At 39.1% G+C, this 25,685-nt stretch overlaps 1 protein-coding gene across 2 annotated transcripts in view; it reads left to right on the top strand.

Annotated features, from left to right (window-relative positions):
* Positions 1–25,685, top strand: part of HDAC8 (histone deacetylase 8) — a 225,175-nt gene that overhangs the window by 25,623 nt on the left and 173,867 nt on the right. The window contains exon 5 of one of the 2 annotated variants that reach the window (XM_004777267.3): positions 25,091–25,195. The exons of the other annotated variant lie outside the window; for it this stretch is intronic. Within the exon in view, the coding sequence (XP_004777324.1) occupies positions 25,091–25,195 (105 nt within the window). The remainder of the gene's footprint in view (positions 1–25,090; positions 25,196–25,685) is intronic. 2 annotated transcript variants of the gene reach the window in all.

The raw sequence follows: 25,685 nt of genomic DNA, 5'->3' as shown, positions 1-25,685 counted from the left end.
GAGAGGCAGGCAGAGAGAGAGGACGAAGCAGGCTCCCTGTGGAGCAGAGAGCCCGATGCGGGGCTCGATTCCAGGACCCGGGGATCATGACCTGAGCCAAAGGCAGAGGCTTTAACCCACTGAGCCACCCAGGTGCCCCAAAATGTTTTTTTTTTTTTAAGTTGGTTTTCTTGCAGGCAATATTGGTGGCTAGTTAGCTCAAGCAGTTCAAATACAGTGTTAATAAGACTAGGACCTTGATTTTGATCTTTGTACAAAGACAGTTAATTTTTGCTGAGTCCGATGCTATTGGCTGTACCATTTACTTTGGCCAGCCATCTATTGAAAAGCATATCCTCAGTCACAAGGGAGGCTGAGCTGGGAGATGCAGATTGATAAGTGTAAATCTTTCCCACCTTTAAAAAAAAAAAAAAAAGCCCCAAACGCCCTTTTTTTCCTAGTGAGGAGTCAATTGCATCATTTCCACTGATTTGCCTTACTGTGTTGTTCTGAGCACCCTAAAATGTAGAACTGTGCCCATTGCCTTCTTTGTTTTATATCCTATTAGCTCAGGAAAGTTCTTCATTCCATTGAGCACCAGACTGTGGGGTATATTTTTGGAAGCAAGTGTAGGTGTACCAGAGCCAAAAAAGGTTGGGAACAACTGTAGACAAACTGATCTCACTGTTCTTAGAGCTGCCAGCTCTAGGCATAGAGCCCTTAAAGTGGACTTTAAATGTAGAGTATGTGGTTAAAGGAAAATCTATTATGTGGGACTAATTTTTGGTTTCCTACAATCAGGTGCATGTATTTTATATGTGTGTTTTCTGTGGAGAGAAGCAGGTGTGCACAAAGCTGATTTATTTAGCTATATTAAATTAGAAGGGAGGATTAAGAGGTTTGATCAGCTGATACTGAAAATAAGGGGGAAAGTACCTTATTTGTACCTTATTTGAAAGTGAGAGTATAACTTTGCAAGCACAACCCTGGGTCATAAAGCCTGCAGGCTCAGATGGGGTGCTCCTTCATGTCAAAGATATAGCTAGAAAAACTGCCCTTTTCTGAAAGTACTAACAACCATGAAAATGTACAGAAGCTTCAACAATTGCAGCTCTATAGAAAATGGTGGGCAGAATTATAAAAACACATTTCAGAACTTCTAGCTAATTATACGTAAACACCCAAAATTTATGAAGGAAGCAGATTTCTAAAGGGCATCTTCCCACATCAGGAAAAGATATCAGCTACTTTCTTTATCCTTTTGTGTAATAATGAGCATATATTAAGCTCTGAAGCTACCATCCCTAGCTCTACTAGAACAGGCCCCTTGGAAATATGGAACTCAAGAATCGTTAACTTCTTGGGGCACTTGGGTGGCTCAGTCATTAAGTGTCTGCCTTCAGCTCAGGTCATGATCCCCAGGTCCCATGATCAAGCCCTGCATCGGGCTCCCTGCTCAGCGGTAAGCCTGCTTTCCCCTCTCCCACTCTCCCTGCTGGTGTTCCCGGTTCTCGCTGTCAAATAAATAAATACAATCTTTAAAAAAAAGAATCATAACTTCTTTCCATTTCTTGAGATCTTCTTTAACTTCTCTCAACAGTATTTTATAGTTTTCAGTATATAAGTCTGCGCTGCTTTTGTTGAGTTCATTCCTAGGTGTTTATTCTTGTTGATACTGTAATGTATGAGTAGAATTTTCTTAATTTCATTTATGGATTGTTCATTGCTATGGTAGAGAAGTATAATTGACTTTCATATTTTTGATCATATATCCTACAATCTTGTTAAACTCTCAATGCTTTTAATGGCTTTTCAGTAAAATCCTTGAGATTTTCTATGTAAAAGATAATGTCACACTAGCTTCATAAGATAAGTTGGAAAGTGTTCCCTCTGCTTCTGTTTTCTGGACATTATAGATAATTGGTATTACTTATTTCTTATACATTTGGTAAAATTCACCAGTGAAATCATCTGGGTCTGGACTTTTTCTGCAGAAATTAACATGAGGATCCTAAAATTCATATGGAATTGCAAGGGACCCCCAAATAACCAAAATCATGTTAAAAAAGGAGTACAAAAAGGACTCATACTTCTCAATTTTGAAACCCACGACAAAGCCACAGTAATCAAAACAGTCCATAACTGGCATAAGGAAAGATATGTGGATCAATGGAAACAATTGAGAGTTCAGAAATAAATGCAGACAGCCATGGTCAGTTGATTTTTCGACAAGGATGCCAAAACCATTCAATGGTGAAAGATGAGCCTTTTCAATGAGTGGTTCTGCAATAACTGAGTATCCACATGTAAAAGAATGGAGTGGGACCTTTATCTCATACCATATATAAAAATTAATTCAAAATAGATTAAAGACTTAAATGTATGAGATAAACCTCTTAGGAGAAAACCTAGAGTAAATCCTTCTGATCTTTGATTAGGCATTAGCTGCTTAAGGTGCAACACCAAAAGCACAAAAGACATAAGAAGAAATGAATTAGACTTCATCAAAATTAAAAAAAATTGTGCTGCAAGTTATATCTTCAAGTAAGTAGAAAGACAGCCCATTGAATGTGAGAAAATATTTTCAAAACATATATCTGATAAATATCTTGTATCCAGAAAATACGTAATGTCTTATGACTTAGCAATAAGAAGAACAATAACCCCATAGAAAAATATACAAAGGATTTGAGTAGACATTTCTTGAAAGAAGATATACAAATGGCCAATAAAAACGTTAAAAGATATTCAGTAACATTAGTCATTAGGGAAGTGCAAAGCAAATCTGCAGTTAGATACCACTTCATGCCCACTAGGATAGCTGTCATCAAAAAAAAAAAAATGGACAATAGCAAATATTCAAGAAGGTATGAGGAGATTGAAACCCTTATACTTTGTTAGGGGAAATATAAAATCCTACAGTCACTTCAGGAAACAGTTTGGCAGTTCTACATAGTTAAACATAGAGTTTAAAAAAATATGATCCAGAACTTCTATTTCTAGGCATATACCTGAGAGAAGGGAAAGTATATGTCCACACAGGAATCTGTATGCTAATGTTCATTGTAGCATTATTCACTATAGCGAAAAGATGGGGAAAAAAGAAATGTCCAGTAACTGATGAATGCAAAATGTGGTATATCCACACAATGAGATATTGTTTGACAATAAAAAGGAAGGAAGTACTGAGGTAAACTACAATGTAGATGACCTTGAAAACCTTGTGCTTAGAGAAGCTAGTCGCAATGAAAACATATTGCATATTCTATTTGTATGAAATAGCCAGAGTAGATACATCTGTAGCGACAGGATGTAGATTAGCAAGTGCCAGGGCCCAGGAGCTCTCAGGAAAAATGAGGTGTAGTGACTGCTAATGAGCACAGGGTTTCTTTTAAAGGTGATAAGAATGTTCTAAAATTGATTGTAGTGATGGATAAACACAATGCTGTGAACATTACTAAAAGCATTAAATTGTACTCCTTAAATAGGTGAATTGTATGGCATGTGATTTAGATCTCATTAAAGCTGTTTTTTAAAGGAGGAGGAGGAGAAAAATAATAACACAATTCTGGGTGAAAATAAGTCAGACTGAGGAAGACAAATACCATGTGATTTCACTCATGTGGAATCTAACAAACGAAACAAACAAATAAAAAGCAGAATCAGACCCATAAATACAGAGAACAAACTGATGGTTACCAGAGAGGAGGGGAAGTGGGGGCATTGGGGGAAAAAAAAAAAAAACGTGAACAGGAGAGGGAGATACAGGCTCCCAGTTTCGGAATGAGTAAGTCATGGGAATAGAAGGCACAGCATAGGGAATATAGTCATTGATATTGTAATCGTGTTGTATGGGGACAGATGATAGCTGGAAAAAGGTGAGCATAGCATAAGGTATAGACATATTGGATCACTATGTTGTACACCTGAAACTAATGTAACATTGTGTGGTAACTATACTCAAATAAATTAATAAAAATAAAAAGCCAAAACAGTTTTTTAAAAAAGGAAATTCTGGGTCTTACAGTATAGATATGCATTTTAGTGATCAGAAAATAATTTTTTCCTGAATAGTCAACATTCTGTTTTTCTATGCACTGGAAGGAAAGGATAGGGCAACAGGAATGAACTCAGGGACACCTCCAAACTTGGACTTTTCAGAAAGATTCTACTGTTTTACTTCTTTAAATAATAGATTTTATATAGTAATTTCACAGTTAAAACATCCTCTTTACAGTGCAAATTTTCTACTGAGGGGTGCTTTTCTTGTGAAGTGGAAATCAGATCATCGGTTACCCTTCACATATAAAATACATATCCAGACACTCCCCATGATGGCTTTAAAACGCTGACTTTAGCTTATATTCCTACCCTCATCACCTATCATTCCCTGCTCTAGCCAGTTTTTCATTTCACAGGTGTCTTTTTACTTCCCACTTTCTCCCTCTGTCCAGAATGCCCTATATACCACTTCTCTTCCTGGAAAACTACTTCTCCTCCAAGGCATAGCTTCATTTTCACCTTCCTAGAATTCTTCCTGACTCTCATAGACAGAATTAATTGCTCTTGCCTTTGTTTTAATTGTATTTGGTTTTGCCCCTAGCATATTGTGTTTTAACGTTAGTTCAGCAGTCTTTGTCAGCCACAGTCTCTAGTAACAAAAACCAAGTGTTTACTTCTGTGTCCATTCAGTGTACCAAGTAAGTATATGCCTGGCTTGTAAGGTAACAAGCAATGTTTGACTGGATGGACTGGATGGATGGATGGACGGACAGACAGATAGGTATCTGATGTCTAATTGAGTCAGCTTGCTGGTTGGAGTCTGGAAAAAAGGAAGCCTAAAATTACACTTCTCCCATTCCCCAGCTTCTTGATGGTCAGCAATAAGTATTTACCAAGTCCCTGTGGAATGTCTAGTATCTTGGCAAATCCAAAAATATACATAAACCATGGTCCCTGCCCTTAAGGATCTCCTGTAATTAAAGGGACAGACTCAGATGTTTGATGTTAACTAGAAGATAACAGAAAATAACATTACAATTGAGAGCTCAGTAATTTAAAGCAGATTATAATGGCTATTCAAATTCAGGGAAAAACTTGGTTCTGTCTTCAGGTGTTAGGGCCGCATGGCAAACATGGCATTTCGGACAACAAAAGGGTCCTAGAAATGACCCCCAAGTAGAGTTCCAAAGTGGCATACGAGGCTAACAGCTACCAGCAGCATGGTGGGCAAGAGAGTAAACTGCGCAAACAATCCCCAAGCCAGCCTAGTCAAGGGAAAAGTGAGTTGTGGCTCCTTGGAGTGTTTGTTAAGCTTTTTACACGCTCTTCCACTCAAGGGAATCCCTATATCTTTACCTCTTCTATGGAACTTTTTTAAAAAATCCACTTATTGGGGCGCCTGGGTGGCTCAGTCAGTTAAGCATCTGCCTTCGGCTCAGGTCCTGATCAGAGTCCTGGGATCGAGTCCTGCATGGGGCTCCAAGTTCAGCGGGGAGCCCGCTTCTCCCTCTGGCTGCAGGTCCCCCTGCTTGTGCTCATTCACGTGCTCTGTCTCTCTCTGACAAATAAATAAATAAAATCTTTTTAAAAAACATTTTCTTTTTTAAAAAATGCTTCAGTGAGCAATTACAAACAAGATTGAAACAAATTTTAAAAACTCAGGGCACCTGAGTGGCTCAGTGGGTTAAAGCCTCTGCCTTCCGCTCAGGTCATGATCCTGGGGTCCTGGGATCGGGCCCCGCATCCAGCTCTCTGCTTGAAGGGCAAAGGGCCTGCTTCCCCCTCCCCCTCTGCCCGCTTCTCTGCCTACTTGTGATCTCTCTCTCTGCCAAATAAATAAATAAAATCTTAAAAAAAAAAACAGTGGATGGACTTATCAACAGGATGGAGAAGACAGAGGGAAGAATCAGTGAACTTGAAAATAGAACATTAAAAATTACCCAGTCTGGGGTGCCTGGGTGGCTCAGTCAGTTAAGCATCTGACTCTTGATTTAGTCTCAGGTTGTGATCTTGAGGTTGTGATATCGTGCCCCACGGTGCACTCTATTCTTAGTGGGGAGTCTGCTTGAGATTCTGTCTCTCTCCCTCTGCCCTTCCCACTGTGCTCTCATTCTCTCTCTTTCTTTCAGATAAATAAATCTTTTTTAAAAAAAGAAATTACCGTATCTGGGGGCACCTGGGTGGCTCAGTCATTAAGCATCTGCCTTCGGTTCAGGCCCTGATCCCAGGGTTCTGGAATCGAGCCCTACATCAGGCTCCTTGCTCAGCGGGTAGTCTCCCCATCCCTCTCACCTGCTCCTTCTCTCTCTCTCTCTCTCTCAAATAAATAATCTTTTTAGATGATTTTAAAAATCCACTTACAAATATTTACTGAGTGCTGTATTAGTTTCCTATTGCTGCTATAATGTGATCACAAATTTAGTGGCTTTAAACAGCAGGAATTTATTCTCTTACAGTTCTGGAGGCCAGAAGTCTGAAATGAATCTTATGGGACTAAAATCAAGGTGTCAGCAAGGCTACACTCAGCCAGGCTGCACTCTAGAGGCTCAAAGGGAAAATCTGTTTCCGTGCCTTTTCCAATGTCTAGAGCTATATTCTTTGCTCGTGGCCCCTTCTTCCAACTTCAAAGCCAGCAGTGAGGCTTTTCTCTGTGACTTTGCTTCCCTTATGTGACCTTCTTTCCTGTATCAAATCCCCCTCTGCTTCCCTCTTCTAAGGAACACTTAGGATTGCATTAAGGGCACACCAAGATAATTCAGGATAATCTCCTCATCTCAAGAGCCTTACTTTAATCACATCTGCAAAGTCTCTTTTGCCATAAAATGTAACCTTCACAAGTTGTGAGGATTAAGACATGGTCATCTTTGGGGGCTACTACTGAGCCTTCCATGAGTATCTACTAAATAGCAGGCACTGATCTAGTCACTTTATATCTCCGATACACTTACTGTATTCATAGCTTCTCTCCCTTACTGTAAATTCCTGGAAGAGAGGTCCATTTGCTTTCTCTTTCACAATGCTTAGCCTGTGGCCTTGCTTATATATAGTAGATACTGGGTAAATAATGAATGGTATGAGCCACACCCTGTCACATAGTGGAATTTAAGTTAACTTCATTCACAAAATATGTATTCAGTCATTGAGAAAGGGTCTTTGATATCTGGATAGTCAGATGCAATCCAGGAAATAGTTGAGCTCCTACTGTGTGCCAGATAACTTGCTAGTTATTAAAGATAAGGACAGAAGTAAGGTAGTCCTGCCCCTGAGAAGAAATAATGAGCAGCTGTGTGCCCAGGCTCGCTAAGAAAGGTCTGGTTGGTGGAGAAGCCATGTCCCAATCTATAGGCACCTCTTAGGGGTACAGGTTAATGAGCCATCTAGAAGGAACCCCAAGGGTCATCTATCACCACCACCACCATCACTCCAACCATCACTCCATATTCACGTTCCTGTCTGCTAATGAGATTCCCTCTCCGATACCACTGTCTAGCATTCTCCAACTTGTACACCTCTTGTCACAGGGAGGTCACTTTCCACAGCGGCAGCTCATTTGATCCTCAAGCCATTCTAAAAAGTTAACAAAATTCTTTCTTCTGTTGAGCTGAAATAATGCCACTGCTCTTTCCTAGCCATTCTGCCTCCTGCAGCCACACAAAATAATGCACTTCCCCAGTCTGGAAGAGCCATCCAGATATTTCTAGAGGCTTCCCTAAGTCTTATTTTCTTATTCCTCCATTTAGTCATTCAACAAATGGTCTCCGAACATCTCCTATATGACTGCCACTGTGCTGTGGACTGCACATACGGAGATGAGTAGAACAAAATTCTGTCCTCAAGGAGCTCCCCATCTAGCAGGGAAGCAGTCGTGTGTGCAATATGACAAGTATTCCAGGAGAAGGAGCTGAGAGTGGAGACCAACTGGCTACACATAGGGCTGTTAAGAGGTCAGGAAGGTGATATTTGAGCTTGGCCTCAGTCAGCCAGTATTAATTGAGTACCTACTGCACATCAGGGATTCTGCTGGGTGCCAGGGACATAAGAGTGACCTAGGAATTTACCAGGCAGAAGGGAATCTTCTGGCAGGCAAAGGGATCAGCATTTGCAAAGTCAAGAAAGCATTCACTTATTTAAACATTTGTTTTGGTTGTCGGGTTTTTATTGTGTTTGAAGCAAAGATAGTAGGCACTGGAGATACAGAGATAAACCACACCTGACACTGTCCCTGACTTCAGGAAGCTTGTGATCAACGGGGATGTACTGACAAGTAAACTAACATTCTGACACAATGTGATGAATGGCTGTAATAGGCACAGAGCACTAGGGAGGCACATAATAAAGACACTAAGCTCAGGAAGGGTGTGGGGAGGTACTGTGTTCAGAGCAGGATTTTTTAAAATATTGAGGCTGTTGTGATGCCTGAGCTGAGCCTTCAGGGGCAAAAAATTAGAAGCCAGGTGGATGCAGGGGGGGATAAGGGAAAGGGCAGTGAACAGGTGAAGGTGGGAAGGTATGAGAGAATAACAATTGTGTCAAGACTTGTCAAGAGTTCGGTATGGCTGTGGCAGAAAGTTTGTATGGGCCAGTGGCAGGAGATGAGGCTGGAAACTTAGATGAGGCCAGATCCTTAAGGACCTTGTGGACTGTACTAAAGTGTTGGGACTTTATCCTGAGGGCAGTATGGGAGCCAGAAAAGATCATTAACCAGGGAAGTGACACAATCAGATTTTTCTTTGACAAAAATAACTCTGGCCACAGTGTGGAAGATTAAATCCAAGGGGTGAGACTAGAGGCAGGAAGACTGGCTAGAAGGCTGGTACAGTCAGCCAGCATGGTGATAATGACGGCAGTGGCAGAGGAAACAGAAAGGAGGGGCCAAAGGGAGGATTTACGAAGTAAAATTATCAGGAAGAGGAAGACAGAATATTCAAAACTGACACTAAGGTTGCCAGTTTGAAAAAATAATGATAGGAATACAGAGGAAGAGTACATTTCAAAGGGTGATGAGTTCATTGTTAGTCTTGGGGTTTGGGGGATACCTGAGAGATAGAAAGACGTCTAGTAAACAGTTAATTATCAAAGTCTGGAATGCAGTGGTGTCTGGGCGTAAACTAGCATGGCATGTGAAAATACAGTTCTTAATTCAACAAGTATTTATTGGGTACCTATATGTGTCATACTAGAGGAAGTTCCTGGGGTTACAAAGATGAGTAAGATGGTCTCTGTCCCCCAAGAGTCCCACCTCATCAGGAAAACAGAGGTAGAAGCAAACAATGATAAGGCAGTGTGGAAACACAGCAACAGAGGTCTGCACAGGGTGTTGTTAATAGGAGCACTGATGAGAAACACTTAACCTGAGGAAGAAGAGGGAAGGCCTTCTAAATTAAGTGCTATTATCTCAGCTAAATCTTGAAGAAGTAAGAGTTAACCATGTTCAAAAAAAAAAAAAAAAGAAGGGAGGGCATTCCAGGCAAAGGTGACAACAAAACAAGGTCAGGGAGGCTTTGGTGTATGCATTTCATTATTGGTAGAGTACAGAATACAAAGGTGAAACTAGAGTGTGTAAGGGCTGGGTCACGGAAGGCTTTATGTGCCGTGTTCAGAGAGTTTGGACTACAAACAAGGAAGAGACCGTGAAGTTTTCAAGGACAATGACATGGTCAGAGCTGCATACAAGTGGGTCATTCTGATGGTTGTGTTTCCCTCTCCTAGAATATAAGCTCCGTGAGGACAAGGATTTTGTCTCAGCTCCTGGAACAAAGAACATCTAGTAGACACTCATAGATATTTGTTCAATGAAGGAATTAACATAGGGGATCAATGTGAGGGGCCAAGACTAAGGGCAGGGAAATTTTGGCAATAATCCAGAGTGTGAAAATGAAGGCCTGACCTAAGATTGGCAGTGGGAGGTGCAAAGAAGTTGCTGGAGTCAAGAGCTATGTTCCAAGCTTTGGTCTGGCTAGACAGTGATATCTGCATGATTTTATCCTTTCAGTTTAACATACTGACATTCTGCTATGTTCTGGATGCTGCTGGATCTCAGGGACACAAAGAAAAGTAAGATCTGTGTCATGCTTTTAGAAAGCTCTCGGTTTCTTCATGGATTGGACAGACCAATCTAGGAAAGATAGATACAGTATAATGTATATATTATGTATCTCTACAATAGAGTTCTGAACAACTAATTGTAGAAACAACTGATCCATATGGGGAAAGGCTTCATGGTAGTGACATTTGAGCTGATTGTCAGACATGGTAGAAGGAATTGCCAGGTGGAGCAGGGGAGTATTTCATTAGGGGGTGAAGAATCATGTGCAGGTACATGGAATTGTGAAAGATTTGTTCAGATTCCAGGACCAGTGAGAATCTGGGTGTGACTCTTCTACAGTGATGGCAAGTAACTTTTATGTCATGTGCTTACCCCATTTGATTGATAGTAGCTACCAATCAAAGATATCACCATCTACACAGGCCTCCATCATCTCTACCTCCGAATCATCCTACCTCCAAACTGGTTTTTTACTTCAACCCCTTCTTTGTACCTCCCACTGCCAGTCTATGCCAGGCCTTAATAAAGGTCTATGTTAGGAAATATTCTGAAGCCTTTTCTGGGCTTAATGGGAAAGAGTAATGTGATCAATTAACAATGTCTGCCATGGGTATGAACGTAAGGACTGGCAGTCTGCAGTCACATCCCAGCGCGTAGAGTATGAAGTCAGGAATGGCAGGAACTGGTGCATTAGAGTCCAGTTTTGAGAATGGTGAGATTGAAGTACTTATGGGCTGGAGATGTCTAGCCAATAAGCATACCAAGAGCTTAAAAGATAGGACAGTGATGAAGATGTAGAATTTTGGAGTTATCTATGTATACATCCGAAATAGATAAACTTAAAAAAAAAAAAAAAAAGAAAGAAAGAAACTTTTTCTGTAATGCTCCAGATAGTAAAGATTTTTAATTTTGTGGGTTGTAAGGTCTCTATCCATACATATTTAACTTTGCTCTTGTCGCTTCAGAGCTGCCATAGATATTATTTAATGAATGGGTATGGATGTGTTCCAATAACACCTTATTAACAAAAACACATTAGGCTGGATTTGGCCTATGGGCCATAGTTTGACAACCTCTAATGTTGACAAGACATAACATACCATCATGGGATGTAATAAAGTATAGTTGGCACCAGACGAGACTTGAGTTCGGTCCCAGCTCTCTACTTACTAACTTTGTGACTTTGGGCAAGCCAGTTCAACTTTTCCTGATGCTGTTTCCTCCTTTGTAAGATGGAGCTTCATGCTAGTTCCTGCCTTACATGCTTCCTATGAGGAATAGCTGAGCTATTCCATATAAGCAGTAATTACAGTATCTAGAACTCAATAAATGTTTAAAATTATAAATAACACTATTAGTATTGGGATTGTTCGTGTTGTTAGAGATGTTAATTAAGATCAAAGGAGTGCATGAGACACTGGGGGAAAGTGGGTAGAACAAAAGAAAGAGGGGATTCACATTTAAGGAGCAAACGTAGGAGGAGCAAAGAGAGAAAGAACTGGTCACATTGTAAGAGAGGACCCAGAAAGAAGTATAGTTGACCCTTGAAAAACATGGAGGTTAAGGGCACTCACCCCCCACACAGCCAAATATCTACATATAATGGTTTTTTTTTTAATGTATTTGATGCACGATGTTACATTGGTTTCAGGTGTCGCATATAACTTTTTTGACTTCCCCAAAATTTAACTACTAATAGCCAGCTGTTGACCAGAAGCCTTACTGATAATATAGTCGATTAACACATATTTTAGTATGTTGTTTGCATTTTATACTGTATTCTTAAAATAAAATAAGCTAGAGAAAAGAAAATGTTACTATGAAAATCGTAAGGAAGAAAAAATATATTTATAATACTATACTATATTTATTTTAAAAATATGTATATAAGTGGACCCACACAGTTCAAACCCATGCTGTTCAAGGGTCAACTGTAATGTATAGGAATCTAAGGAAGGAAACTGTTTTAGGGAAAGGGCAAAAAGCAAAAATGTCTTCCACTTTAGAAAAATGGGAAAAGGCCATGAAAGGCAGTTATCAAAAGACATACAAGTGGGCAATAAACATTTATTTTAAAACGATGTTCATTTTTACTGATAATCAAGAACATGAACAAGAAAAACATGTGTTTTGTTGCTAATCTGTGAGATTGGCAAAGATTTAGAAGAGTAACACCATGTTACTAAGGCTGTGGAGAAACAGGCACTCTCCTGTACTTATTGGTGGGAATGTAAATTTTTTTGGACTTTACAAAGGAGAGTTAAGCAATATATAGCAAAATGAAAAATAAGCATATCTTGTGAGATAGCAGTCTTCTGAGAATTTACCCCAAAGGAGAAAGAAAATTATACAAGTGCGTTGTAAAAATGACTTGTAACGGTGTTAGTCTCAGCATCATGATATCAAAAACAGCCTAAAATGCTCAACAATGAAATAGTTATGCCAGATACACACAATGGAATACTATACAGCCATTAAAACTCAATTGACATGGAAAGATGTACATGGCACATTATGGAAGGTTATATAGCAGTGTAATATTCTCTCCATTAAAGAAGACTTTGCTTGCTAACAGTGTTTTTGGGTTTTTTTCCTCAGGAGTGAGGTTTTAGGTCATTGCACTTTTTGTTAAAGTTTGAATAGTTGAATATATTTTACTGAACATGTGTCATTTTATAGAAAGAGTAACAAATAATATGCTGGCAACCCAGATCTCTGAAAAAATAAAGTCCTAAATTTGTAGCATTTGCTTATTTTGATGATATACTCTGGAGGACTTGCAAAATTCCTGACTATTTAATAATCAGCACTCACTAGCAGTTTTGACATACCACTGGCACTGAGCCACTCGGGTACCCCTAAAAAGAAGTGCTTTTAAAATTATCCATATTGTACAAAGCCTCACCTATAACTCCCCTTCTCCCTCTCTCTCTCTCTCTTTTTACTGCCTATATTCTCTCATCATTCATTTGCTCCCCAGTTTGCTCTTCTGACACCACTGAAAATATACCAGTTATCTCCTGATTGCCAAATCCAACAGACCTTTCTCAGTCCTCAGCATACTCAACTTCATTGTTACTAAAAACTATTTCCCCTTTCCTGCTACGCTTTCTTCTCTTATCCCAAACAAGAACAAACAAGGTTCATGGCTTACCACGGCCTGCTTAGGACAAGCTGAAAAAGAGCATAAAACTGTGAGAGAGGAAGACCTCGATTGGAGAAGGGTCAGGGTGTATGTGTTAGTGGCCACATTTTATCTGTCTTGGTAATTTTAGGGCTTAACCCATGGGTGGAACTCAGCAGGCACACACAAATGTGGCTCAGTCTCTGTGACATCTGGGGCAAGACATCTCATCTTTCTGAGCCTCAGGTTCCACATGTATACAATGAGAATGATAATAATACCAACCCTAAGGGTTGCTTGAAGAACATCCATGTGCCTGTATATTGTGACCCTTAAAGATTAAAGATTATTCAAACATAAGTAAAAAGGTTTATAATGTTATCTTTGTTTGGTATTTTTTTCCCCAACCTCCCTAAATTAAACTTCCCTTGACCTTATCTCCCTCAAGCTACTATTTCTTCCCTTCCATTTTCCATAAAATTGCCTGCTTTCTCCATTTCTTTCTTTCCCATTTACTCCGCAACTGTCTGTTCCACTGGAACTCCTTTTACCAGGTTCATGAGAGACAAGTAATTTTTAATCTTCCTCTTACTTGACCAGCATTGGATACTGGTAAACATACATTCATTCTTTCTTTTGTTTTAAGCAGTTGTCACCAGGGGGCGCCTGGGTGTCTCAGTTAAGCGTCTGAGTGGATTTCGGATCAGGTCCTAATCTCACCGTTGGGGATCTAGCCCCGCATTGGGCTCCAGGCTGGCCATGGAGCCTACAAAATAAAATAAAATAAGATTAGATAAGATAAGATAAGATATTGGGGGGTAGGGGCAGAGGGAGAGGGAGAGGCAGACTCCACTGATCAAGGAGCCCAACATGAGGCTCAATCTGAGGACCCTGAGATCATGACCTTAGCCAAAGGCAGATACTTAACAGTCTGAGCCACCCAGATGCCCCTCTTTTTAATGCTCAAATTATCCCAAATTTGGCCAGTGAGATCTCCTCTGAGCCAGCTCCTATGTATTTTTTACATGATCCCATCACTTCCTTAATGCAGCTTTGCTTTCTGGTGAACAGAATTTCCCCAGTTCACATTGAACTTTTCCCACTCCAGCCCCAGAATCAACCATTTCTCTTCAAAGCCCTGGTTCCTCTTAGTAGGAAACAATATTTCATTACCACAGTCTTGGCACTAGGTATGCTCATTGCTACTGATGCACATCACTGTTAGGCTTTTTCTGTCTACTGAGCTAGGAAATATGTATTTTTTTGAAATTGTGAAACTATTCATGGGAATGGGCTGTAGCAACAATAATCATAATAATCCATTAGTCCATAGTGATATTCAGTAGAGAGAGAGGGGAGAAAAGAGAGAAAGATCTTTTTTTCTAGCAGAATACTAGCTAATATAATAGTAAGATAGAATAGAAAATCACTGTTTTGCAACTCCCAGTATATTAATTGATTTTGACATGCTTACCACATGGATGCTAAAACTATTGAGTAAAATGTTCTTGGGGAACAGGATATTCACACAGTCTCAAATTATCACCCCACAGGGTTCCTTGCTCAATCACTAAGGGGAAATGTCCATTTACAATGGGAAAATCTAGCAGTCATTAGGTTAAATAAGTGATTAAATTCAGCATTGTCAATACCAGGACAACCTGACATTGTGCCTCCTGATGTAATGTAATAAGAAGTACAGAGCACCATTTATGAAATATTCTTGCCAAAGATGTTTAACTTGAAATTTAAATATGAAAATCACAGGCAAGCCTAGAGTGTGAGACTTCCACCAAGTCAACTCTTCAAAAACCCACTATCATGAAATACAAAAAAAGGCAGAGGAATTGTTCTAGATTGAAAAAAGAACCATGAACTCTAGCAGTCAAATACAATGTGCCAACTGTGATTGGATTCTGAATGGAGGAGGGGACCATAAAGAGCTATGAAAGACATTTTTGGAATAACTTGGTAAATTTAAATTTATATTATTAGTTGACATTATTAAATTAATGTTGATTTCCTAGATATGACAATGTGGAAGACTTCTTTTTCTTAGGAGATGCATGTTGAAGTATTTAGGAGTGAAGTATCCTCATATTTGTAGCTTACTTTCAAATGACTCAGCAAAGAGTGTGTGTGTGTGTGCGCGCGCGCGCATGTGTGTCTAGAGAGAACAAATAATGGGAAATTAGTAACCATTTATGACTCTAAGTGTAAGACAAGTGACTACTTATTGTACAGTTCTTCTAACTCATATGTAGGCTTGAAAGTTTTCAAAATCAAAGTTAGAAAAACGCTTCTTTTTAAAGCCTTTGAAAATATATGGTGAGATTCAACAAGTGATGCTGGGACAATTCGATGCACACATGCCAGAAGATAAAATTAGGCCCTTACTTCATACAATACACAAAAGTTACCTTAAAAATGGATAAGGGGCCTTAAACGGAAGAGCTAAAACAATAAAACTTATAAAAGAAAATGTAGGAGAAAACCTTTGAGACCTTGGTAAAGCAATGATTTCTTGGGTACAACAACAAAAGCGTGATCCATAAAATAACAAAAAAATTGACAAACCGGCCTTCATCAAAATTGAAAACTTCTGTACTTCAAGAGACCTCATTATGAAGATAAAAAAAGCAACTCACAAACTGGGAGAAAATAATTGCAAATTATGTATCTGATAAAGGGCTTGTATCCACAATATACAACTCTTAAAATTCAATAATAACAACACAGACAACCCAATTTAAAAATGGGAAGGGATTGGAATAGAAAATATATGAATAGTCAATAAGCACATGAGAAGATGGTCAATATCATTAATCATAGGGAAATGCAAATTAGAACCACAATGAAATACCATGACACACCCACTAGAATGGCTGTAATAAAAAAGATAGACAGTAAATGTTGGCAAGGATGTCAAGAAACAGGAACCTTTATATGTTTCTGGGGGGAATGTAGAGTGGTACAGATACTTTAGAGAACAGTTTAAGGGGAGGGAGTTAAGATGGTGGAGAAGTAGGAGGACCCTGAGCTTTCCTTGTCCCTTGAACATAGCTATATTGAGGTCAGATCACTTGGAACACCCAGTAAATTGATCTGAGGACTAGAAGGATCTCCATGGTTGGAGGGAGACAACTATGGCAGATGAAAGGCTTCTTTTTTTTCCCACTGTTCCAAAATTCATTGTTTATGTACCACACCCAGTGTTCCATGCAATATGTGCCCTCCTTAGTACCCACCACCAGGTTCATCCATCCCCAGCACCACTGCCCTCCCCTCTAAAACCCTCAGATTGTTTGTCAGAGTCCACAGTCTCTCATGATTCATCTCCCCTTCCAATTTCCCCCAATTCACTTTTCTTTTCCTTCTCCTAATGTCCTCCATTTTATTCCTTATGCTGCGCAAGTAAGTGAAACCATATGATAATTGACTTTCTCTGCTTGACTTATTTCACTCAGCATAATCTATTCCAGTCCCGTCCATGTAGGTACAGAAGTTGGGTATTCATCCTTTCTCATGGCTGAGTAATATTCCATTGTATATATGGACCACATCTTCTTTATCCACTCATCTGTTGAAGGGCATTTTGGCTCTTTCCACAGTTTGGCGATTGTAGACTGTGGATTGTGGACTGCTGCTATGAACATTGGGGTACAGATAGTCCTTCTTTTCACCATTTGTATCATTGGGGTAAATACCCAGTAGTGCAATTGCAGGGTCATAGGGTACCTCTGTTTTTAATTTCTTAAGGAATCTCCACACCATTTTCCAAAGTGGATGTACCAACTTGCATTCCCACCAACAGTGTAAGAGGATTTCCCTCTCTCCACAACCTTTCCAACATTTGTTGTTTCCAGTCTTGTTAATCTTTGCCATTCTAACTGGTATAAGGTGGTATCTCAATGTGGTTTTGATTTGAATTTCCCTGATGACTAATGATGATGAGCATTTTTTCGTGTGTCTGCTGGCCATTTGTATGTCTTCTTTGGAGAAGTCTGTTCATGTCTTCTGCCCTTTTTTTGACATGATTATCTGTTTTTTGGGTGTTGAGTTTGAGTTCTTTATAGATCTTGGATATCAGCCCTTTGTAGTGTCATCTGTGAATACCTTCTCCCATTCAGAGGGTTACCTCTTTGTTTTGTTGACTGTTTCCATTGCTGTGCAGAAACTTTTTATCCTGATGAAGTCCCAAAAGTTCATTTTTGCTTTTGTTTCCTTTGCCTTTGGAGACTTGTCTTGAAAGAGGTTGCTGTGGCTGATGTCAAAGAGGTTACTGCCTGTGTTCTCCTCTAGGATTTGATAGATTCCTGTCTCACACTGAGGTCTTTCATCCATTTTGAGTTTATCTTTGTGTATGGTGTAAGAGAATGGTCAAGTTTCATTCTTCTATACATAACCATCCAATTTTCCCAGCACCATTTGTTGAGGAGACTGTCTTTTCTCCACTGGATATTTTCTCCTGCTTTGTCAAAGATTATCTGACCATAGAGTTGAGCATCCATAGCTGGGCTCTCTACTCTGTTCCATTGGTCTGTGTGTCTGTTTTGATGCCAATACCATGCTGTCTTGGTGATCACAGCTTTGTAATACAGCTTGAAATCAGGCAACGTGATGCCCCTAACTTTGTTTTTCTTTTTCAGAATTTTCTTAGCAATTTGGGGTCTTTTCTGGTTCCATACAAATTTTAGGATTGTTTGTTCCATCATTCCATCACTTTGAAAATTTGCAAGGCTTATTTTAACACTTTGGAGAACAGTTTAGCAGTTTCTTAAGAAGTTAAACACAAATTTATCATACATCCCACCAGTTCCACTCCCAATAGAAACAAAAACTTATGTCTACACAGAGACTTGCACATAAACGTTCATAGCGCATCAATTCTCTTCTATTCTGTTTGGTTATTCATAATAACCAGAAAGTGAGAACAAGCCATATTTCCATTAACTAGTGTATGAATAAACAAAATGTGGTATATCCATATAATAGAATACTATTCAAGGATTTAAAATGGAATGAAATACTGATACATGCTACAATGTGTATGAGCCTCAAAAATGTTATGCTCAGCAATACATGCTCATAGGTATTTACCCAATTGGGTTGAAAACTGATGTCCATACAAAAACATGCACACAAATGTTGATAGCGGCTTTTTTCTTTATTGCCAAGATTTAGAAGCAATCAAGATGTCCATCAATGGTAAATGGATAAGTAAACTGTTTTATCTATACAATGGATATGGAGTATTATTCCGCTATAAAAAAAGTCCTGTATTGAGGATTGAAATTAGCTAAGAGGTTAGAACTTAAATATTCTCACCAAAAAAAGATATGTGAGGTGATAGATGTGTTAATTAATTAGATGGGGGCACTCCTTTGACAGTGTGTATGAGTATCCAAACACCACAATGTCCACTTTAAATATCTTACAATTTTATATGTCAGTTAAACCTCTATAAAGCTGAAATTTTAAAAATTGAGTTATCAAGCCACAAAAAGAAATGAAGAAGTTTTATTTTATTTATTTTTTTTAAAGATTTTATTTATTTATTTGACAGACAGAGATCACAAGTAGACAGAGAGAGAGAGAGAGGAGAAAGCAGGCTCCCCGCTGAGCAGAGAGCCCGATGTGGGGCTCGATCCCAGGACCCTGGGATCATGACCTGAGCCGAAGGCAGAGGCTTTAACCCACTGAGCCACCCAGGCACCCCAAAATGAAGAAGTTTTAAATCCATATTGTTAAGTGAAAGAAGCCAACCTGGAAATACTACATACTGTATGACTTCAACTATATAACATTCTGAAAAAAAGCAAAACTATAGAGAGAGTAAAAAAAAATAATAGTGATTACCAGGGGCTCAGAGAAGAGGGGAGGAATAATTAGGCAGAGCACAGGGAATTTTTAGGATGGTGAAACTATTCTTTAAGATTCTATAATTGTGGCTACATGACATCATACATTTGTCAAAACTCATACAACACTATGAGTGAACCCTAATGTAAGCTATGGACTTTAATAACAATATATCAGTATTGCAACAAATGTACCAGGCTAATGTAAGATGTTAATAAGCAAAACTATATGTGGGGGAGAGGGTATATGGAAACTCTCTGTTCTATGTGTTCAGTTTTTCTGTAAATCTAAAACTGTCCTAGAAAGCTCTATTAATTTAAAAAATTATCTTAAGTAGAGACACCTGAGTGGCTCAGTTAGTTGAGCATCTGACTGTTGGTTTCAGCTCAGGACATGATCTCAGGTCTATTAGATCAGACCCCACATCTGACTCCATGCTCAGTTGGGAGTCTGCTGGCAATTCTCTCTCTCCCTCTGCCCCTCCCTCCACTCGTACACATGTGCGTGCGCTCTTTCTCTCTCTCCCTCAAAATAAATCCTTAAAAAAAAAGAAAAATTAATTCTTAAAAAAAAGAAAAAAATATGCTAAGTAAAAGAAACAGATAGAAAAGACCATGTAAGGTGTAATTCCATTTATATGAAATGTTCAGAAAGACAAATCTATACAGACAGAGAGTAGATTAGTAGTTGCCTGGCTCTGGGGTTAGAATTGGGATTAATTGTAATAGATATGAGGTATCTTACTAGAGGGATAAAAATGTTCTATAATTAGATTATGGTGATGGCTGCCTAACTCAGTAAATTTATTAAAAAATCATTGAATTTTATATTTAATATGGGTAAATTTTATGGTATCTAAATCATACCTTAATAAAGCTACAAAAAATTCATTTAATCTCACCTTTAAAAATTATGTTAGGCCTGAGTTCCTTGTAACTGTGAGTCATATATATAATGTGTAATGGGATCCCATGTTCATTGACCAGAAAATTAATATTGTTAAGATGGCAATGCTGCCATGTTGATTTACAGATTCAACACAGTTCCTACAAAATCCTAGCTAGCTTTTTGTAGAAATTGACAAGCTGATCCCTGCATACGGAAATGCAGGGGACCTACAGAAAGCCAAAACAATCTTGAAAAAGAACAAAGTTGGAGGACTCACACTATAATCAAGACAGTGTGGTGCTGTCATAAGGTTAGACATAGAGATCAATGGGAAGTCCAGAAAGAAACCCTCACATTTATGGTCAATTAATTTTTGACAAAGGTACTAAGATAATTCAACTGGGAAAGAATAGTCTTCTCAACAAATGGTGCTGGCAAAACTGGATCCACATGCAGAAGAATGAAATTGAGCCTCTACTTCCTACCATACATAACAGTTAAAAATAGATCATAGACCTAAATGTGAGGGCTAAAACTATAAAATTTGTAGAAGAAAGCATTGGAGTAAATCATCGTAACCTTGGCTTAGGCAAAGCCCTCTTAGCTATATCACCAAAAACATAAGCAACAAAAGAAAAAAATAAATAAATTGGACTTCATCAAGATTAAGTCCTCTGGGGCTTCAAGGAACATCATCAAGAAAGTGAAAAGACAGCCAACAGAATGAGAGAAAACATTCCCAAATCATACACAGGTATACCGTGGAGGTATTGCAGGTTCTGTTCTAGACCACAGCAATAATGCAAATATCACAATAAAGTGAGTGAAATGATTTTTTTTGGTTTCCCAGGGCATATAAAAATGTATGTTTGTACTGTAATCTTCCATGCTTGCAATAACAAACTCTGTCTAAAAAAGTATATATATAATTTAAAAATACTTTATTGCCAAAAAATTCTAATCATCTGAGCTTTGAGCAAGTCATACTCTTTTTTGCCTGTGGAAGGTTTTGCCTGAATGTTGATGGCTGCCGACCAATCAGGGTGGTGGTTGCTAAAGGTTGGGGTGGCTGTGGCAGTTTCTTAAAAGAAGACGATGGTGAAGTTTGCCACAGGTACAGACTCTTCCTTTGAAAGAATGTTGAAACAATGTGTCTAGCATGTGAGGCTGTTTGATGGCATTTTACCCACAGTAGAACTTGTTTCAAAATTAGAGTCAATCCTCTCAAAACCTGCTCCTGCTTTATCAATCAAGTTTATATCATATTCTAAATGTTTTGTTGCCATTTCAAGAAGCTTCTACCAGGAGTAGATTCCATCTCAAGGAACCACTTTTTATGCTCATCCATAAGAAGCAATTCCTTGTCCATTAGTTTTATCACGAGACTGTGGCAATTCAGTCACATCTTCAGGCTCCACTTCTAATTCTAGTTCTTTTGCTGTTTCCACCACAAACCTTCAGTTTGTTTTAAAAAAAAAAAAAAAAAAAAAAAAAGCTTTCCTGTAGAGCTGGTTTGGTGTTTGCAAATTCTTTCAGTTTTTGTTTGTCCTGGAAGCTTCTGAAAGCTTTTCCGCTAAGGTCAGGAACACGGCAGGGATGTCCATTATCACCACTGCTATTCAACATAGTAGTAGAGGTCCTAGCCTCAGCAATCAGACAACAAAAGGAAATTAAAGGCATCCAAATCGGCAAAGAAGAAGTCAAATTATCACTCTTCGCAGATGATATGATACTATATGTGGAAAACCCAAAAGACTCCACTCCTATAACTTCTTATACAGGAATTCAGTAAAGTGTCAGGATATAAAATCAATGCACAGAAATCAGTTGCATTTCTCTACACCAACAGCAAGTCAGAAGAAAGAGAAATTAAGGAGTCAATCCCATTTACAATTGCACCCAAAACCATTAGATACCTAGGAATAAACCTAACCAAAGAGGCACAGAATCTCTACTCAGAAAACTATAAAGTACTCATGAAAGAAATTGAGGAAGACACAAAGAAATGGAAAAATGTTCCATGCTCCTGGATTGGAAGAATAAATATTGTGAAAATGTCTATGCTACCTAAAGCAATCTACACATTTAATGCAATTCCTATCAAAGTACCATCCATCTTTTTCTTTTATTTGATGGAACAAATAATTCTAAAATTTATATGGAACCAGAAAAGACCTCGAATAGCCAAAGGGATATTGAAAAAGAAAGCCAACGTTGGTGGCATCACAATTCCGGACTTCAAGCTCTATTACAAAGCTGTCATCATCAAGACAGCATGGTACTGGCACAAAAACAGACACATAGATCAATGGAACAGAATAGAGAGCCCAGAAATAGACCCTCAACTCTACAGTCAACTAATCTTCAACAAAGCAGGAAAGAATGTCCAATGGAAAAAAGACAGCCTCTTCAATAAATGGTGCTGGGAAAATTGGACAGCCACATGCAGAAAAATGAAATTGGACCATTTCCTTACACCACACACAAAAATAGACTCAAAATGGATGAAGGACCTCAATGTGCGAAAGGAATCCATCAAAATCCTTGAGGAGAACACAGGCAGCAACCTCTTCGACCTCAGCCGCAGCAACATCTTCCTAGGAACATCGCCAAAGGCAAGGGAAGCAAGGGCAAAAATGAACTACTGGGATTTCATCAAGATCAAAAGCTTTTGCACAGCAAAGGAAACAGTTAACAAAATCAAAAGACAACTGACAGAATGGGAGAAGATATTTGCAAACGACATATCAGATAAAGGACTAGTGTCCAGAATCTATAAAGAACTTAGCAAACTCAACACCCAAAGAACAAATAATCCAATCAAGAAATGGGCAGAGGACATGAACAGACATTTCTGCAAAGAAGACATCCAGATGGCCAACAGACACATGAAAAAATGCTCCATATCACTCGGCATCAGGGAAATACAAATCAAAACCACAATGAGATATCACCTCACACCAGTCAGAATGGCTAAAATCAACAAGTCAGGAAATGACAGATGCTGGCGAGGATGCGGAGAAAAGGGGAACCCTCCTACACTGTTGGTGGGAATGCAAGCTGGTGCAGCCACTCTGGAAAACAGCATGGAGGTTCCTCAAAATGTTGAAAATAGAACTGCCCTATGACCCAGCAATTGCACTATTGGGTATTTACCCTAAAGATACAAACGTAGTGATCCAAAGGGGCACATGCACCCGAATGTTTATAGCAGCAATGTCCACAATAGCCAAACTATGGAAAGAACCTAGATGTCCATCAACAGATGAATGGATCAAGAAGATGTGGTATATATACACAATGGAATACTATGCAGCCATCAAAAGAAGTGAAATCTTGCCATTTGCGACAACATGGATGGAACTAGAGCATATCATGCTTAGCAAAATAAGTCAAGCAGAGAAAGACAACCATCATATGATCTCCCTGATATGAGGAAGTGGTGATGCAACATGGGGGCTTAAGTGGGTAGGAGAAGAATAAATGAAACAAGATGGGATTGGGAGGGAGACAAACCATAAGTGACTCTTAATCTCACAAAACAAACTGAGCGTTGCTGGGGGGAGGGGGTTTGGGAGAAGGGGGTGGGATTATGGACATTGGGGAGGTATGTGCTTTGGTGAGTGCTGTGAAGTGTGTAAACCTGGTGATTCACAGACCTGTACCCCTGGGGATAAAAATATATGTTTATAAAAAATAAAAAATTTTTTAAAAAAGCACTATCTGTGGAGCACAATAAAGTAAATTACAATAAAATGGATAGGCCTGTATCTCATCAGAGGTTTGTGTCCAGAATATATAAAGAACTCTTCCAGCTCAACAATAAAAAGACAAATAGCCCAGTTAAAATATGGCAAAGATTTGAATAGATGTTTATACCAAGAAGATACACAAATGACCAATGAACACAAGGAAAGTTGTTCAAAATCATTAGTCATTAGGGAAGTCCAAACCAAAACTACAATAAGATACCATTTCACACCCACCAGGATGGCTAAAATCAACTAGACAGATGATGACAAATACATGTGAGAACAGGCAAAATTAGAACCCTCATACACTGCTGGTAGGATTGTAAAATGGTACAGCCACTTTGGAAAACAATCTTGACAGTCCCTCAAAAGCAGACCGTATAACTGCAGATGCACACCATTATCCATTTGATGTTCTTAGGAAGAGCAAGAAGGCCAATGTGGCTGGAGCGAAGTCAGTAATGGGGACAAGGGCAGGAGAGGACAGAGGAATTGATAAAGGGCATGTCATGCAAGGCCTTGTGGACCATGGTAGGACTTTGGATCTTATTGGGAATGCAATGGAATTTTGATCAGGAACTCTTGGGTGTGAGTGAGATTATAGTATCTATTGTAAGGAGTGAAAAAGAGACAGCTAGAAGGAAGTAAACTATTACTGAGCAGCCTTGAAGGCCCACCTGTGATCAGGAACCATAAATGTATAATGGTGTACATCTGCAGTTACATGGTTTGTTCCAGCAGCACTTGACCTTCCTAGCTTTGGGAACAGAAAAAACAGGTGGTCAGACTGACTTAAGGTTGGGATTTGAGGTTCAGATGCCAGGAGGAAACTTGCTGGTAAACTAACTCATAAGTAAGTACTAAGGTAGGTTCTTATAGAGAAAAATCACATTTCCAGGCGTCTTCGGAAAAAGGAAGTACTGTATTTCTGCCTTTTGCCATCTTTTGCTGCTTTGCTATAAGCAATTTAGAAGCAATTAATTTAATGAAAGAAGCATCGAGAGGAGACTTAAATGGAGCCTCAGCTCTCCCAGTGACTCTGACACCAGGGATAAATTGTCAAAGCTGACAGCTGTAAGAAGGCTAAAGAAATTATCTTTCTGGCTGCTTGTTAAATCATGCCAAGAAATTAGCTTTGTGCCATAAAATAAAACTCTTCAACCTCTTTTGGCAACATTTCTTCCAAATTTCCTCTGTGCTACCAAATTTCTCCTGATGCAGTTCCGCTCATTTTCCTTGTGCTGGTGATCACCTATACAACATCCCTTCGTAGAAGAAACGATAGTTTAAATCAGATCCTACCCCTCCTCTGCTCAAAACCCTCCAAAGGTTTCCTATCTCACTGAGAATAAAGTCCAAACTCCTTGGGATGGCCCCTGTAATTTGGTCCCATCAGAACTCATCTTGTACCACTCTCCTTCATTAACTGTGTTCCAGCCACACTGGCCTTTCAGCTTCTCAAATAGGCCAAGGAAGTTCTTTCCTGCCTCAGAGCTTTTGCCATGCTGTTCTCTCTGCCTGGAAGACTTCATCTCAGTATGGGTGAGTTTCTTTTCACTTTTCAGGTCTTTGTCTAAATATCACCTGCTCAGAGAATCTTTCCTGACCAACCTATCTGAAGTAACCCACACACACCCTGTTACTCTCTATCCCATTCCTGTGTTATTTTTGTGATGTCAGAGTATGTTGTTTTCTTGGTTTTTTTGTGTATGTTTTTCATCTGCTTCCATGTACCCCCAACACCCCCCGACACACACACACTGTGAAGTCCTTGAGAATAGGCTTATCTATATGATCTGTATCATCTTTATTTATGGACCAGAGCGAGTGCTCAATACAAATTTATATGCTGAGGGATGAAGGAAGAGATAGACCTCTTTTGTTACATGTGCCCAATAAGTAATTATTATTTCTCGAACCTTTAGTTATTTATATTGTCCTCCCCTGGACTCTTCCATAAGTGGAATAAAATCCTGACTTCCTGGCTGATCTTAAATATTAGAGAGAGGATTAGCATATTATAGACTTTCAG

Source organism: Mustela putorius, unplaced genomic scaffold (genome assembly GCF_011764305.1).
Source record: "Mustela putorius furo isolate JIRA1106 unplaced genomic scaffold, ASM1176430v1.1 tig00537297_pilon_pilon_pilon, whole genome shotgun sequence".
Taxonomy (NCBI): Eukaryota; Metazoa; Chordata; class Mammalia; order Carnivora; family Mustelidae; genus Mustela; species Mustela putorius.
This window is presented reverse-complemented; position numbering and strand designations above follow the sequence as displayed.